Below are 16,489 nucleotides of genomic sequence, written 5' to 3'. Positions count from 1 at the left end.
ATACCCTTTTTTTTAGATTCTTATTTAACTTTTCTCCCACGATCCAGGGAGAATCCGAATATTCAAAGGCTCATCAATCATTTCTCATTGTCAAAAAGAATACTAAAGAATCTCAGCCTTTTCTGGTGACTCACATGCCTTTATTTACTTAAATGGTATTCTTTGCTATTTATTGCTATTAAATGCTATCTCCTTCATTTTTCGATCATTTAATATTACAGTGTTGTCATCTCATTTTGCTACTGCACCACCCGTCGTCTCTCTCTTTTGTGTTTACTTTCTGTCTATCTCATTTCAGACAGTAGCTTAGGTATTTTGTATATTCTACTAGTTGTTCATACACTTGTGACACCGGTCTTGGAAACATGCTAGTAGACACGTGGTGATTTTTGAGTATTTATTTCACCATACTTGTTCTTTTATTTGTTTATGCTTTACTTTATCAAAATTTTCACTTCTCATTTACTTAATAAATAAAAAATCAACTACTTTAAAATTTTTAAAAGAATAAATACATGGCTAGTTCACTGTTGGCTTGTCTAGCGGCAACGTTAGGTGTCACCATGGCCTATAGGAGAAATTGGGTCGTGACAACAAAACACCTACTGGCCTGCGGCCGCAACTTAAACAGGAGGCCAAGTTCTATCACGCTCGAATAAAAATGTACCGACCCTCGGCCACGACTTAATAAAAGGTTAAGATCGACCAAATTCAAACAACACTTATCGGCCCTCGGCCACACTCCAACTAAGAAACATGGACCTATATAAAAGGACCAATACGGCCCACGACTATTCGGCTCAAAGGCCACGATCAGCTCGAAGGAAACAACAATAAAAAGGACAAAAAGAGAAACATGGACACAACAGAAGCAAAAAATATATAAGTACAGAAACAAACCACTGGAATGGAAGAAGGTGCAAGGGACAACTTTGATATTTCATACTTAAATAAAGAGTTTTTTTTATAAAGGCTCTTGAAGGCACCAGCAAAAATACACAAAAAAGTTAAAAGAAAACTACAAGCCATCGCCATCACGGCCTTCACCCTCTCCATCTCGGTTTTCAACGACGTCAACACCCTGACCATCGATACCATCACCGTCTCAACCACCAGCATCCTCTTCATCCTCGTCCTAAGTGTAAACGGAATCATACCAGGCATCATCCTCAAGCCGATCTATGCCCTCTTTATCATCGTCCTCACCAGGCGGAGGCGTAGCAGGGTCATAGCTACAAGCAAGCCGAGCTTCGCAAGCCTTAACCCGAGTATCCTCAAGGACTGCCTCAGAAATGAAACTTATTGCATGCAAATCTCGAAACATATCCAGTCGGGTCTAGGTATGGATCCACTCTTCGTACAACTCCCGAGGGATGTTGGGGAAATCAGAAGCATTAGAAGAAGAAGGTCGCACAAGCAGTTAGGCCTTCTCGGCCTCTGGAGCGGCAACTCGATCATAAAGCTCGAAGGTTTCCCTGTCTAACTCTCTGATCCTCTCCTCAAGTCGGTCCTACTTAGCCCTTGGTGTTGATAGGTCATTCTCCCGCTCAAAATGAAAGGTTCTATTTGCTAGCTCAAGGATCTCCACCTTCCTTCGAGCATCCAACCAAGAAGACTCCTCCTGCTCGAGCTCCTCCTACTTCTCGGAAATTTCACCCCTAAGAGACTTCATCTTAAACTGGCACTCATCTAACTGGCCTTGCAGCTGGACCACCAGAGCTTGAAGGTCGCTGCATTGGGCCTCCACGCCCTTACTAATCTCCATCTCCTCTTTCTTGGCCCTCAGTGTTCCCTCAAGAACGCTGAATTTCTCAATGGCTGCCATAAGCTCCTCGTCTTTGTTCTTCAAATCTTCTCTTAAGGTCCGCACGTTGCCTCACTCACGAAGCCGATCTTGAAGCTCCCGTTACTTCCCGCGGTACTCAGTATACTTTCCTTTCAACTTCACAAAAATCTCTTTACACCTCTTCTCCTCCGAGCACTCAATTTCCAAAATAACCGTCTACAAATCGAAGAAAGAGGTTAGAACTTGAAAATAGGCTAAGGCATAAGGAAAGAGGCAGGCAGCATTCGTACTTACCTTGAGAGCAAGGCCAGCGATGCTCTTCAACAGAGTACTGCCATTTATCTTCTTGAGGGTCTCACCCTCGACGTCAGAACAAAGGGGACCGAGGGCAGGAACTACATCCTCAGTGTCAACAAGCAAATCATGATCTATTGTCAGATCGTCCACATCAATGTCAGAACCCGGCTCGTTGCTGTCTGAGAAGATGAAGCTTCATCTCGCCTCTGAAGTACGGGGCCACCGTCAAGTGCCCCCACAAAGGTCGTCTCCCTCCCGGGATGCACCAGCACGTCCACGGTCATCTCTTCTAGTTGCGGGGCCTCGGTGCTCGCCCCGTCATTCTCTATTATATGAATCATCGACGTCGTCTCCCCGAGAACCAAGTCCTCCCCTAGTGAGTTGACAGCGATCGAAACTTCCCCCCCTCCCCCTCCCCCCCGGTATCCACGGCTCTACTCTTGCGAGGACTTAATCCCCCATCACCGGGGGAGACCTCGTCATCCTCATCAATTATGGAAAACAGTTGAGGAACAGAAGCAGTAGTTAGGATGGAGGCAAATTCTTGGACCGCAACCGCCAAAATGGGGGCAGATGCGGAAGGTACAGTAGCCACAATGGGGGCAGAAGCTGAAGGTGTAGCAGCCCTTCTCCTAAACGAGGGAATATGTGCCCTGCTCCATCGAGACCCCCCCCCCCCCCCCAAAGTCAAACCTGAGAGGAAGAAACACAAAATTTAGCAGAGCAAGCCAACGTACGACAAAGAGATGCATTAGCCACGACCAAGAAAAAGAAGTTAACTGCGAAGGGGAGAGTCGGTCTGAACTTCTTAAAGAAGCTCGGCCAGTCACGAATCCCTACTGCGTGAGGGAGAATCTGCTCGACCCAGTCGGTAATGCGCACGACTAAAGGAGGAGGTTGGTTGTTGGATGCAAGGAAAGAAAAAGCATTCAGATAGCTCGAAACAAGCGAAGAGATGTAAAAGATGAAAAAAGAAAAACTTGTACACTCACGTGTATAATTCCAAGCCTCCAGGAAGCCGTCAACGTTAGCCACAATGTCCTAGGTCCTAACATAAAAGAAATCCAGGCAGAATTGGCGACTGACCTTGTCGTCCATCTTCACCACCAAGCACTTACCTCCACGGTGGTGAAGGTTTAACATCGTCCCCTATAGAACTAAGGGCGAACAGGTGAACCAAATGCCGCACCGTCACTTTGACCCCGGCAAGCTCGACAAATTTGGTCAACATCTTAATGACTTTGTAGACGTACTGTGAGAGCTGAGCGGGACAAATGTTGTAGTGGTGACAAAACTCCTCCACTAGCGGGAGAAGAGGGAACCAGTAATCGATAAGGAAGGGATAAGCGTATAAAGCGCAGTACCCAGGACGGTTAACATGCACTTCGTCTCCTTCAGCGTGGATTAGTTCGATGTGGTTGGGGAGGCCAAACTTGGATTTAAATTCAGCCAACTGTTTGGATGCAATCATCGATAGGAAATTCTCAGGTGTCGCGTCTACTGATCGGTGTAGATCAGACCTGGCTTCTGAGTTGCGGGGAAGTATCTCTTCCACCGATAGAAAGGCTCCATCCTCAACAATGGCAGCAATATTCTCCTCGTGATTAGGAAACACAACCGCCAAGGGAACGACGCGACTCCCTTCACCAGCATCAGATGATAGGTTTGACATATTTATAAGAAAGTAAAGAAGGAAACTGGGAGGGAAATTTGGGATATGGAAGAGAGCAATGATACAAAGAAGAAGGGTTTAGAGAGAGTTTGAAATCTCAAAAGATTGGGGGAGTAAAAGTTTCAAATTCGGATTTGGCTATCTCTATTTAAAGAGATTAAGGCACCAAATCTGAAACGGTTTGTCATAATGGGCACCAAATCTGAAATGACTTATCATGAATAGCACCGGAATTGAAACGACAGATCCCATCAAAGGTCATACGCAAATCGATTAATGCATCGGGAACAAGCATCATCATGATGCATGATGTCATGATGTCACCCCCTCTCTTGGACCAGATGGCTCCAACAAATCACCCAAAATTGTTTTAAGGAATTTTGAAATACGCGGCCCACAGAGAGCCACGTCGCCTGCTCGCTACAACGACTACGACCCATGTTATATGTTCGATAAGCTCGACCATGAACGACATTATCCGCTCATCAAACTCGCCACGAGGACGACCTTAACAAGCGGAGGGACTAACTCTATGGGCCAAAATTTATCTTAATTATGTTTAAACCATATCAACATTAAGAAAGCCTGCAAGAGCTGCCATGTGTCACTTATATGACTTCGACAAAAGGCATATTCAAGGTCGAAGTGATCTAACAAGAGATGAAGGGCGGGGTCGAGGAGGCAACAGAGATCAAGGTCGAGGATGAGCACTCTCCTTAAATAGAGTAATAACGGCTAAGATAAGACTTTAAAGAGAATATTTCAGAGAATATCCTCTAGATCTGTACTATTAGCGTTTTTTGGCATATGTTCCCTTATAAATAGAAAGAGACATAGTTATAGGGAACATTGAACACTCACTTGTAAGACAACACATTGACATTCTTTAAAGATTTTTGCTTTATTATACACACACAAAATATACCTTTTTCTTGAGATTCTTGTCTAACTTTTCTCCCATTGTCCAAGGAGAATCTGAATATTCAAAGGTTCATCAATCATTCATCATTGTCAGAAAGAATACTAAAGAATCTCACCCTTTTCGGGTGGCTCACATGCCTTTATTTACTTAAATACCATTTTTTGCTATTTATTGCTATTCAATGCTATCTCGTTCGTTTTTGGATCATTGAATATTATAGTGTTGTCAGTATTTATTGCTACTTAGATCATACCCGTACTATTTTGCCACACAAAATCGGTTAACACTTCTTTTGGATATTAATATCGACTAAGATTAACTCTATTTTACTAGAAAATCTAATTGTTTAAACCTATATCTAAATTTTGGGTCAAACAACATGTATCACGCATGCATATCTCACACATGTATACATGGATAAACATGTGATGCATATTCGATACACATATGATATATATGTGATACACAAATGATACATAGTATCATACACATATCATCTTTTTTCATGTTCATCTTCTATTTCGAACAATCTATTCCAACAACATCCACTCAAAAGAAAGCAAATCTTTGACATTTTTTTTTGTTACGAATAGCTCATTGTCTAATATTGATAATATTTTATGAATTGGTTAATTTTTGTACCTAATTGCTTATGGACTGAAATAACTGATATATTTTTAATACTTTTTGGGACGATATTGGATCCCATTTAGGGGTGGTTCAGAACGGGGAAAAGGATATTTAATAATTACTATCACACATCAATTTCAAGCAACTTTTGCAACATTCATGTTGTATATTATGAAATATATAATAAATTGACTAATTTACGCTAACTATTAACACTTATGAAGAATTAACCCAAATAGCCGACCATCCAACTGTTTAAATTAAAAATAGTCGGTGGAGATATAATTTATATATTATATGTGTATAGTTATGTATAATTAATATATTATTCATGTATATGGTTAAAAAAAGTAAACAGTGAATATGACCAGCTATTTGCGTAAAAATCCAATGTGTCAAAACTCGCACATGCAAAATTGATAAGGGCATTCAACCCCGATATAACTTTTTTCTTTTTTCCTAAGAACCCCAATATATTATTAACAATTCATCTATTATTATTTACTGTACAACAATTTTGAGTATTATCAGTTACCCCAGTATAATTGTTGCATAACTGCATCGTAGACCCAGGAACTCCTAAAGAATGCTATTGCTCAAGTTGAGTTTCTAACTTTCTATATATAGCTCCCTTACAAAATAGTTAATGTTGGGTGTAACACTTGTTAGTAACATCTAAATGGAAAAATGAAAAAGAGTCCATTTGACGCGTGGCACTGCATGGAATGACTGCTGGCCAAAAGAACTCCTTGCCTTGTTCATGGCTGTCTCCCTAACTAGCAAAGAGAGCTCAACTTTCACTCTGCAGAACTCATTGGTACACTTAACTTCTTCGTCTCAAAGTCATAGAATCAATTCATTTTTGTAGACCAAGAAAAAACTGAATTGTAGTTTGCATTTTGTATATGCAAACAGCAAACTGCACATAATGAAGTGTCTTCTTGTCTAGAAGTAACCCCCCAGTTGAATAGGTGTTTTGTTTTGTCAATTTCTCTGATTTTTGAGTGTGTACTATATATCATGGATTTAGCATTCTTGCATGTAAGATTCATCAATGTAGTGTTGTTAATTTGACTCTGAGTTTTCTGATGACCGATGAAATTTCTGATGGAATTCTAGGTGGGAACTGGAGATAATACTGGGTAGTTCACATAATCTGAACCAATTACCAAGACAATTTCAGTTTCTTTTGTTGCATATGGGTTTTGCATAGTAAACCTCTGCTCTCACTTGCCAATTTGTAGGTGTAGTGTCAAAATTGTTTTTAATTTGTGTTTGTACCTGCTTAAATCCAGGCTATTGAAGCAATTTTGAGTTATTTCTGTTCATTCTTTTGCTCTGGCGTCAAACTAATGGAAGTAGTCATGTCTAATTATAGATGGATAATTAGTTATATATTATTAATGAATTATATCTGGTGTTTAAAGTATTATAGGATAGGAAAGGAAGATGTTGTCACACTATTCACTATTTTGCTGATAGCTCATAAAATTTGGCATCATATTTTATTTAACATAAATAGAGAATAAAGGTCCTGCCACCAATTGCAGAAGAAAAAGGACAAAACTAGCAGCTGCAATCACCCGGTTTTGGGCTTGCATACAAAATAGTTATTTTTAAATCTATATTTGAAAAAATGCAAGTATGATTTGGTGAATATTCTTAAAAGGCTCACCTGTTTCTTACTTTTCAGTTTTAAGAGAACTTCTCCTCGCCTCCCCTTTCTATGCCTATGCTTGTAAGACATAGTTCTCTATGACTGTGGCTTCTGAAATCCCATAATGTTCTGTAAAATTGGTTCTACCCTTCTCATTTAAGGATTCTATTCCATCAGTTGTCAACTACTGTCTTCATTTGTTATATGTTTCACTCGTGTTTTAAACTAAAGGTTAGCTAATGTGCACTATTTTTTCTACTTCATTTCATCTGAAACAGGTTAGTTGCCGTTGGATTAGATTCACATTGTTCTTACTCTTTTGAGCAAGCATGGACAACAACTTCAGTGGATTGGTTCCGACGGATGATCAGTTTTTCCTCCTTTACTTCATCACCGGAACCTACTTTGGACCAGATCTCCTAGGAGAATATCCCAAAAAATCTGTTCTGCAAAGAAAATATCTGGGCTTACCTCCGTACACTTCCAATGAACTAGCTGGTTCATGCCTTAGAACCATAGAAGTAGAAAGGGTTTACTATCATGCATTGAGAAAGGCAGATCGGTCTGTTGTCCTGGCACAACCATGGTTGCACCAGTTCTTTCACGGAAAGCTTCCTACTCTTTACCACGGCCAAGCTGCAGCTTACCCTCGGTTTTGTGATCTATTTCCTTCCAGCCTGCATCCACATTTATGTTGTGATGTGTATAATGTTATTGCAAACATTGTATTCATTAATGACCCTGATACCAGTTATATTAGCCCAGACGATGTTAAGAGATTCAAGAAGCTCACTTGTCTAGCACATCTTATTATGGATAAAGATTGCGCAGAGTCACAAGCCGGTGTTGATTGTGAAGCTCTAAGTAATGTTGGAAAACAGGAGGTATTCAAGCCTGGAGATATCGTCCACTATCCATCCATAGCTTCTAGTAGCCGACCATATAAGGAGATGCCTTGTTGTGGTGAAGCATTTAGTGGTATACCACTTGTTAATGAACAATTTGAACATACTTCTTTTACTAGTCTTTTGAAGGCTGCTTGTGATGAACCATTTAATGGTATGCCACCAGGTAACAATGAACGGTTTGACACTACATCTTTTAGTAGTCTCTTGAAGGAAGTTTGTGGCGGACAATTTAACAGTACACGACCTGATAGCAACAGACAGTTTGATAATACACCTTTTAGTAGTCTCTGGAAGAATGCTGGTGACAGCCAGTTTACTGATGCACCACCAGACACCTCTACGAAATTAAATGGTAATCCTTTTGGTCGTCTCTTTAAAGATGTCCATCCTCTGACGGACAGTTCTACGGGTTCATCATCGGTGCACACCAACTCTAAGGACTTTGAGCTTAGTACCGTCTTCCTTCCTTCTCGCCCTTCTAAGGAGGAGCTAAGTAACATTGTTGCTGCCACTAAGAGTGGATTTGCAGTGACTGGCAGTGCAGCAAAGGGTAAAATAGGACCAGTTCTAGGACTCTTGGATGTTGGAGAGAGCGAGGACTCTTACTTGTTCCGTGTGTCACTCCCTGGAGTAAAAAGAGATGAAAGTAATTTATAAATATGATATCCAATTTTCTGGTTTCTTCAACATATTTGATTTGCAAAATCCTCTTATAAATTGCAGTCATTCTCATCAAAGTTCTGCTGGTTGATTCTCTCAGTACTTCATTGTATTTGCATACTGATGCTTCTGGTTTTGCTATCACTGGTCACATCAGTGATTTTTCATCACTAATAAATTCAAAATTTATGGTAAAATGCAGGAGATTTTTCTAGTGAAGTGGAGAGTGATGGAAAGGTATTGATTAAGGGATTGACAACAACTGGTGACAGGACTGTCCGCAAATACTCCCAAGCATTCGAGATGCAAACTCAGAACCTTTGTCCAACAGGACAATTCTCCATCTCTTTCAAGCTGCCAGGCCCAGTTGACCCTCAACAATTTTCTGGTAATTTCGGCACTGATGGAATTCTTGAGGGAATTGTAATGAAAGCAGAAAGAAAATGACAGATGGAATAGGGTATATTTTTGCTCTTTTTTTTAAAATTTATTAGAAGGCTAGTACCTGGACATATTCTCCTAGCTTATGTCCATAGTAGTGTTAATATGGTGTATTTTCCAGTGATTCGTAACATGATGGAATGTGACCACCTTACAATTTCAATCAAAAGCACATTCATTTTGCACAATCTTGCAAATTTTGTTCTTTGTCCTGAACTGGAGGGCTATTCATCCCTCACCCCACATAATGGTTTAAGGATTTATTCAATCTTTACTCTCCAACAAGCAAAAGCTTTGAAAAGCTTTAAAGAACTACGGTAGTTTTGCATGACTAAGGGGTTAAACATCTCAAGGAGAAAACAAGGATGAAGTGCTTAAATATGAGAAGTACAAGAGAGTAAGCGTTCCTTCTGTCCTGGCTAAACATTTTTCTCTAAAATTCTACATCAATTTCATATGAAGAAAAACTGGCCTACATGAAACTCGTGTTGACCAGATATTTTCTATTGGATACCATTATATGGATGGATACATATTCCAACTCACTTTACTCACCTAACAATGAACTGAAAAAATGAATTGCTATATTCTTGCATGGAAATCAATAGGATGTCTAACTGGGTTTGTGAATGAGGTTATCTAAGCAGAATCACTTCTCCAAATTTTTACATAAGTTGCACTGCTAATAACTGCCAGATGCTTCATCTTCAATCTATTTACTCATTCAAGAGTTAAGCAGCTCCCACATGGTTCTGCACAAGTGATGGATGAATCGACTGTTCTTGCTCGACGCACTTCCGTCCCTCTGAAACTCACGCAGAGAACTTGGCAATGACCAGGCTTATTAGCATGAAAACAATGTAAAGTCCTACTAGACAGAATCCCCAGAATCTTGGCACCCGGAATCTATTCCAAGTTACTACCAGCAGAGATCCCATCAAGCTCAATAGCAAGAAAACAAAAGCAACCACAATACTCACATGGAAATGAAGCTCATAAGCTTCTGGATATACATCGGCTGTCTGTATAACCAAAGCTGTTCCAAGCCCGAAAAGCATGTTGAACATAGGCCCGGCAAAACATCCAGCCATGGCCATGGCCGGCTGCCCAGCCTTTGCAACAGCCACGTCTGCAACAAGATCACCGACTGAGTTACCCCATGCAAGTACTGTTAAACCAAGAAATGCAGCAGGCAGTTTAAGGAGCACTCCTAGAACTGCAAGACAGTTGAGGAGTTCCCCAGCAACAGTGGAGATCCAAAATACACTCATCACAAATGCTATAACAACTGCAGGCATTTGCTCTGTTTTAGGGGCCTCCTTTTCAACAATGAAATGAAGAATAGCCAAAGAACAACTAGCAAAAAATACAATGAACCATAGAGGAAAATGGGTGTCTGAGAGTAGAAAAGAGATTGGATGATTTAATGGCACGAAAGATTTGCAGGAAAACAGAAGTAGGAGGGGGCAAAGGGCAATATTGGCAGATAGATAGAGTCTACTCCAATCAGTAGGTGCAGTCTGTGGTATAGTGAGTTTAAGGAGCATTGAGACAGGAAGTTTCCAGATTACTGTGACCTGTCAATAAAGAAAAGGTAAAATGTCAAAATTCATAAAATTAGAGTAGAAATTTTGTGTGTGCCTAATGGATTCTTCATGAATGGTCTAATCAACTACATGGATTGCAATAAGCAGCAGAACCAGAAGCAACTAATTTGGCATGACGCTTTAAAGAGATAGCTGACTTAGAGAAGTAAACATAAACAACCGAACACTCTGCAAGATACCTCCGAACCAATGGGAAAAAAGCATAATCTCCTTAAGCGCCCATGAAAAACAATTAGCTAGAACCTAGATGAGCAAAATATCTGTAACTAAAGCTGGCACACTTGCAAATAAATTGGTTTGTATGTACATGGATCTTAAGAATAATCTAAAAGGCTTCACAACGCTAGAGTACAATGGTGTAGAAATAGAAAGCTGAGAATGTATTTTCACATTAAACACATTCATTTATCAAAATTTTCTTGCTATGTAGGATATTACTTTTATCACCTATGAGTCATGAGAAATGTTATAGTGATCACAATTCGTATGGCTTAATATAGTGTAATCCAACTTCTTAGGCATGCTCTTCCGTTCGTCAATTGCTTGCCGCTTATTCTGTTCCTTCCCTTCACTCGAAAAGTACAAGCATGGAGTTCGTTCAACATTTTGGCTTACATTTATGTAGGGATGGCAAATGGGGCAGGGCAAAACCTTAATGGGGCAGGGCAGGGCGGGGCGGGCCAAAACATATTTTCAGAAAATAATAAATGGGGCAGGGCAGGTGTAGGGGCAGGATTTTTGCTGCAAGCACAAGCAAACAAACTGGAGTATTCTTCACTTGGGCGCGCATATTTCTGTACAAAGGCTTCAAATCATTTTAGCAAAGCATATAATTAATTAGTTGCCGAAATATGTTTACTTATGAGTATTAACTGAAAGGGTTAATCATACTGGTCTTCCCATTTAATTAGTTTTAAAATTTTTCTTTCTTTCCTAATGTGTCATAATCAAGATGGCATGTTACTAAAGCATAATATCTAGTTAATTCATCATGAGAGATTAAATAACAAATAGTAAATGAGAAAGAAATCGAAGCTGGAAAAAAATCTGATGTGCTTCGTATTCTAAATACAAATGACAGTAGCATAATTTTGAGAAGAAAGACTAATGCAAAGTCCAGGCATAAATTAACCCTTTCATTAAGTAAAAATGACAGTCCAGTGGTGTTTGTTTGAAAACCAAAAAGGAGCTAATTAAGAATGCTGTCATTTCTCATTCTAAGTAAAAATGACAGTAGCTTAATTTTGAGATGAGTCAACGTAGTAATTTACAGTTCTAAACTTAAAAGAAAAGCAAGAAAGAAAAAAAGGAGCTAAACAGGGCGGGGCGGGGCAGGTTGAAAAAGATAAAAACTGTTAAATGGGCGGGGCAGGGCGGGTTGAATTTGTGGCAGGGCAATGCTTCACCCGCCCCGCCCTGCCCTATTGCCATCTCTACATTTATGGAAGAAGAAGAAGAGAGACTTCACCTTTAAATGACAACAGAGTGAGGTAAGTAGTAGTATAAGAGTGTTTAAGTCATTGATAAGCCTATATGCTCATTTTTGTCATTAAATATAGGGAAAAGGGCCAAATATACCCATCTACTTTCATATATTGTCTACATTTAACCTCCGTTATATTATTGGGCCAAATTTATCTCTACCGTTATACTATCGGGCCAAATTTACCCCTACAATCAGCAAACTTTTAAAAATACCCCTTGATCTATTAAGTAATCCAAAATCTCTCAAATTCCTTTTATTTAAATTACTTGTTGCTCTTCTTGGTCCACTATTTTTGAAATAATTGGCATTTACCTGCTTTTCTGAATTAGAGAAAAAAATATTAAATAATACAACCGAATAAACAAAGTATAGTAAATTGAAAAATCTAAATTAGGTAGCTTTTCTAAATTCTAAAAGTATTTACAACATCCCAATTTTAATGAATTCGTTGCACCAAATGTATGGAGACTTTGCAAGTATTAGTGATTGAAGTTGAAGTTCCTCGGAGACTTTACATTGTCTAATTCAACTTTGCTTTAATTAAATGCCTACACATTTTGCACTCTTAAGTTAGTTGTTCGATCTCTATACTAACCAGGCAATGACAAAATATATTTGAATATACATGTACATACATGATGATCAGCTACATATAATACACAATAAATAGACCCACTAAATTCTACGATGTGTATATGATTGAAAAATAAACAAAATTTTAAATTAATTTTATTTATTACAAAAAGAGAAATGGGTGCATTGGTAATAAAAAAAAATTATGAATAATTTGTATAGTCTATTAACTTTAGCATTCACATCAATAGTAATTTTTGAAATTAAAATAGTGGACCAAGAAGAACAATAAGTGATTTCAATAAAAGGAATTTGGGAGATTTTGGATTAGTTAACAAATCAAGGGGTATTTTTAAAAGTTTGCTGATTGTAGGGGTAGATTTGGCCTGATAGTATAACGGTAGGGGTAAATTTAGCCCGATAGTATAACGGAGGTTAAATGGAGACAATATATGAAAGTAGATGGGGTATATTTGGCCCTTTTCCCTTAAACATAACTATGCATGTTTACCTTATATCTTTTTCAGTAAGCAATTCTAACTGAGGAAGGTTAAGGACACTCCAAATAGATCGATGTCGAACACTCAATCCTTTGCTTTACGCTCGCTACAATAACTCAAAAGGTAAATATCATTTGGCCCCTTCTTTAACTTCCTCATAAGTAAACTTAAAAAGAGCCAATCTGTTGTCAACTCAACAAAACAAAGCATCTCAAAGGAAATTTGAGCACCAGATGCCTAACTCTTCACAGCATCAATTTTCTCTTACGGGCAAAAATGGAAGGGGCTAAACCTTTAAAATATATTTTTTCTTATATTTATATTGTAATATTCTCTCGTATAGTTTTTAAATATTTATATTTTTAATTTTAAAATAATGAGATGATCTAATCCAATTTAGTTTTGAATTTTAGTCAAATTGATTACTAATTTGGATGGAGAGAGTATTACTTAGCATATTAGCCAACATGAATGGAAGGGTTCGTCTTTACTCTTTAGCGCAGAACGGTGAAATGTTGAATCTACACAATACTACAATCCTTAAAACCCCTCTATATCCCGTTTCCCTCCACCACTTCGCCTCTCTTCTACCACCGTCACGATCACTGCCGCCGTCACAACCACCACCAGACACCACCACAGTTTCCAACCTCATACTTCAAATCAACCCAGAATCATTATCAGATATCCTTCACAACCTCACTCAATAGACTCCTGACCTCGTCCACGCTGTACTAAAGCGTCTCTAATAATATATTCTCTGCATGAATTACTAAAAAGGGAAAGCTTTATACACCCCAAAATACTCTAACGTACCATTCAAGTATCTAATAAGAATTTGCTTGTTACATGCATAGTTTTAGTTCCAAAAACCCAGAGAGAAGGAAAATCATCTATACCTGCCAAGTGCCAAGCATAAGAGGCAGGGTGATAAAGACTAATTAGAATGCTAGATGACTATTTCTTGTATAATGACCAATGGCTGTGCCTTGACCCATTTAGCCATGGCTCTATTTAGTTATCCACTTAATAAGTTTTTACATCCTAGCCTGGTAGAATACAAGATTAATACAGAACTAAAGCTGGAGTGGGTTCTGTTTTATATAAGTTTTCATTGAGCAATAAAGCTCGCATATTATTTAGATTAACTTCCTAATTCCAACATCTTGCCATTCTTTAGACTACAGTCGTTGCTGAATTTCCCCACTCAAGTTTCAGAACCTGAAAATGCTACCATTCGCAGATGGTTTACCTTTGAGGTGGAGATAGAAGGACACCACCAGTTAGCTTTGCAGCATCATTGTCAAGATCATTATGTTCAGACAAAGGTAATCTTGCCCCGTATTCAGCATCCTCAGTTACTGAAGAGAACCATTCAAGAAACACTGACTTTTGGCAGAAATTTTTAGTAATCATCTTCACTATGTTACAAATGCGACCTCAAAATTCTGCCAGACAGCACATACTACTATCATAACATTAGTAAAGTAACATAAATCATCGTAGAGTACCAACTTTCTCTCATTGCTACAAGAAGGATTGTTCATTAACATTAGACTCTAACCCACAAAACATATCCTCTGTTAAGCCTCTGGAGCTAGTACAAGGTCGTAGTTTGATCTCAATACTTTAATCGGATTTAATCATGCTTCACAGCAATGCACAACAGAACCAAATAGTTTCCTACACAAGAGGAATGACAACAATCCTATTAAACCTTAATCACTCTCATAGTTCTTTTTTTATTGTTTATATCTTTTTGGTCAAGCAAATGTTCAATCTTCTCATTCTTAAACAAATGCATACTAATTGGCGTCATAATAATTAAAGCACACCTAGTATACAGGCAAGCCCACAAACACCAGGAATTAAGCAATTTTGCACCCTAAAGTGGTTCAAAATGCTCAATAAATCATCTATCAAATGTCAATTCAATAACCAGGTAAAATGAGCAATTCGCTAAAACTTGAAATTTCCATATGTATGTCTAAGTTAATGAAAAGAAATACCTTTTTGATAACTTGGCAAGACCCTGTAGTTTGCTTCTTTCCGTCTTCCAAAGTTCCCAAAACTTTGCCTTTTTCAGAATCCAACTCAATAATCCCTGTATGGACTTCATCACTTCTAACCAAGCCAACCTCACCTCCAGACTTAGCACCCTTCCCTTTTCCATCACCCATCCCAAAGTCCATATAAAACACAAACCCAACAAAAAACAGATAAAACCCAACAAACCCAATAGCTTGCCATAGGAAAATCTCAGCACTCAAGTACACATAAAAAAGGAATAAAGCAGCAGTCAAATAAAACATCACATCCCTCACAAAAGGAGCAGGATCAACAGCAAAAGGCGCTGCGTAAATCGCCACAAACCCAACCACAAAAGCAGAGACAAAAGTCCCTGCTGAAAGAATAGCACCAAAACCTGTTCTTGCTTGGCCTCCCCTAACTGCAGCCACAGATGCAAAAACATCAGGCGCACCATTTCCTAAAGCCAAAAGGGTCACTGCACCCATAGAAGGTGACAGCCTAAGATGTGTAGAAAGCTTAGTAACCACAACAGAAAAGTAATCTTGAGCAGTTTTAATGAGGATATAGAACTGTAGAAATACACAAAGGGTGAAAAAAGGGATGGAGAAAAATGGGTTTTCTTGGAAGAGACAATAGTGGAAGGAAAAGTAGTTAAAGATTCCATTAGAGTCAGTGAAATTGCAGGGAAAAAGATTGGATTTTTGGACATTGAAGAGGGACCTGTGGGGAGATTTGGGAATGGGATTTGGGGAATATTGGACGATGAAGAAGAAGATGAGAGTGGTGAGGAGGATGAGTGAGGTTAGAGTGGTGTTGAAGTAGGAGAAATTGAAGGCCATGCCATTCCAGATTATTATTGGAGTTGAAGATCAAGAATGGCTTTTTGATGAGAAGTATTAACGCGTTTTCGTGTTTATGGAATGGAGTGTAAACTTCACTTGCCTGTGAGAATAATAAGATCAACTAGATCCAATTAGGCTTAAAATTACTAAAAAAAAATATATAGATAGATTTATCCACGAAATGAAACCTAAATTGAGAAAGAATAGTCTGTTTGGCCGGGCTCGATAAATCTGCTTATAAGTGTTTTTTTCAAAAATATTTTTCAAATAAGTATTTTTGGAGAAAAGTTATTTGTGTTTCAGTAATCGATCTGAAAAATACTTTTGAGCAATATTTTGTGTTTGGCCAAGTTTTTCAAAAAGTGCTTTTAAGTATCAAATTACGAATAAAGACACGAAGAAATTTACTTAATAGTTATTATTATATGAATAAACAAATAATCTCAAATATTTATTATTAAAGATAATAATTAAATT

General features: G+C 38.5%; 2 protein-coding genes across 3 annotated transcripts; one reads left to right on the top strand and one right to left on the bottom strand.

The window, feature by feature from the left end:
- The first annotated feature begins 5,990 nt into the window (after nucleotides 1–5,990).
- On the top strand, nucleotides 5,991–9,161 carry LOC104092203 (increased DNA methylation 2). Of its 2 annotated transcripts, XM_070180903.1 has the most exons (3): nucleotides 5,991–6,124; nucleotides 7,243–8,518; nucleotides 8,735–9,161. In XM_070180903.1, exons 2-3 carry the CDS (start codon nucleotides 7,294–7,296, stop codon nucleotides 8,977–8,979), a joined length of 1,470 nt encoding a protein of 489 aa, XP_070037004.1. In that variant the 5' UTR covers nucleotides 5,991–6,124; nucleotides 7,243–7,293; the 3' UTR covers nucleotides 8,980–9,161. The 2 variants fall into 2 exon arrangements, with proteins under 2 accessions (XP_070037004.1, XP_018625003.1); XM_018769487.3 differs by lacking the exon at nucleotides 5,991–6,124 and having other exon boundaries at nucleotides 6,396–8,518.
- A 160-nt stretch (nucleotides 9,162–9,321) lies between these two features.
- Nucleotides 9,322–16,136, bottom strand: LOC104092204 (cation/calcium exchanger 5). The gene is made up of 2 exons (XM_009597742.4): nucleotides 15,149–16,136; nucleotides 9,322–10,550 (listed from the first exon to the last, which is right to left on the bottom strand). The coding sequence occupies exons 1-2, from the start codon at nucleotides 16,007–16,009 to the stop codon at nucleotides 9,786–9,788; spliced, it is 1,626 nt and encodes a 541-aa protein (XP_009596037.1). The 5' UTR covers nucleotides 16,010–16,136; the 3' UTR covers nucleotides 9,322–9,785.
- Nucleotides 16,137–16,489: the final 353 nt, after the last annotated feature.

The sequence above is a fragment of the Nicotiana tomentosiformis genome, chromosome 1 (assembly GCF_000390325.3).
Source record: "Nicotiana tomentosiformis chromosome 1, ASM39032v3, whole genome shotgun sequence".
Taxonomy (NCBI): domain Eukaryota; kingdom Viridiplantae; phylum Streptophyta; class Magnoliopsida; order Solanales; family Solanaceae; genus Nicotiana; species Nicotiana tomentosiformis.
This window is presented reverse-complemented; position numbering and strand designations above follow the sequence as displayed.

Coding starts and splice junctions, on each gene's coding strand:
- LOC104092203 (XM_070180903.1), top strand. CDS start 7,294: ATGGACAACAACTTCAGTGGATTGGTTCCGACGGATGATCAGTTTTTC. Junction 8,519..8,734: donor TGGAGTAAAAAGAGATGAAA/GTAATTTATAAA, acceptor GGTAAAATGCAG/GAGATTTTTCTAGTGAAGTG.
- LOC104092204 (XM_009597742.4), bottom strand. CDS start 16,009: ATGGCCTTCAATTTCTCCTACTTCAACACCACTCTAACCTCACTCATC. Junction 10,551..15,148: donor CTTGCCAAGTTATCAAAAAG/GTATTTCTTTTC, acceptor CTTTATTGACAG/GTCACAGTAATCTGGAAACT.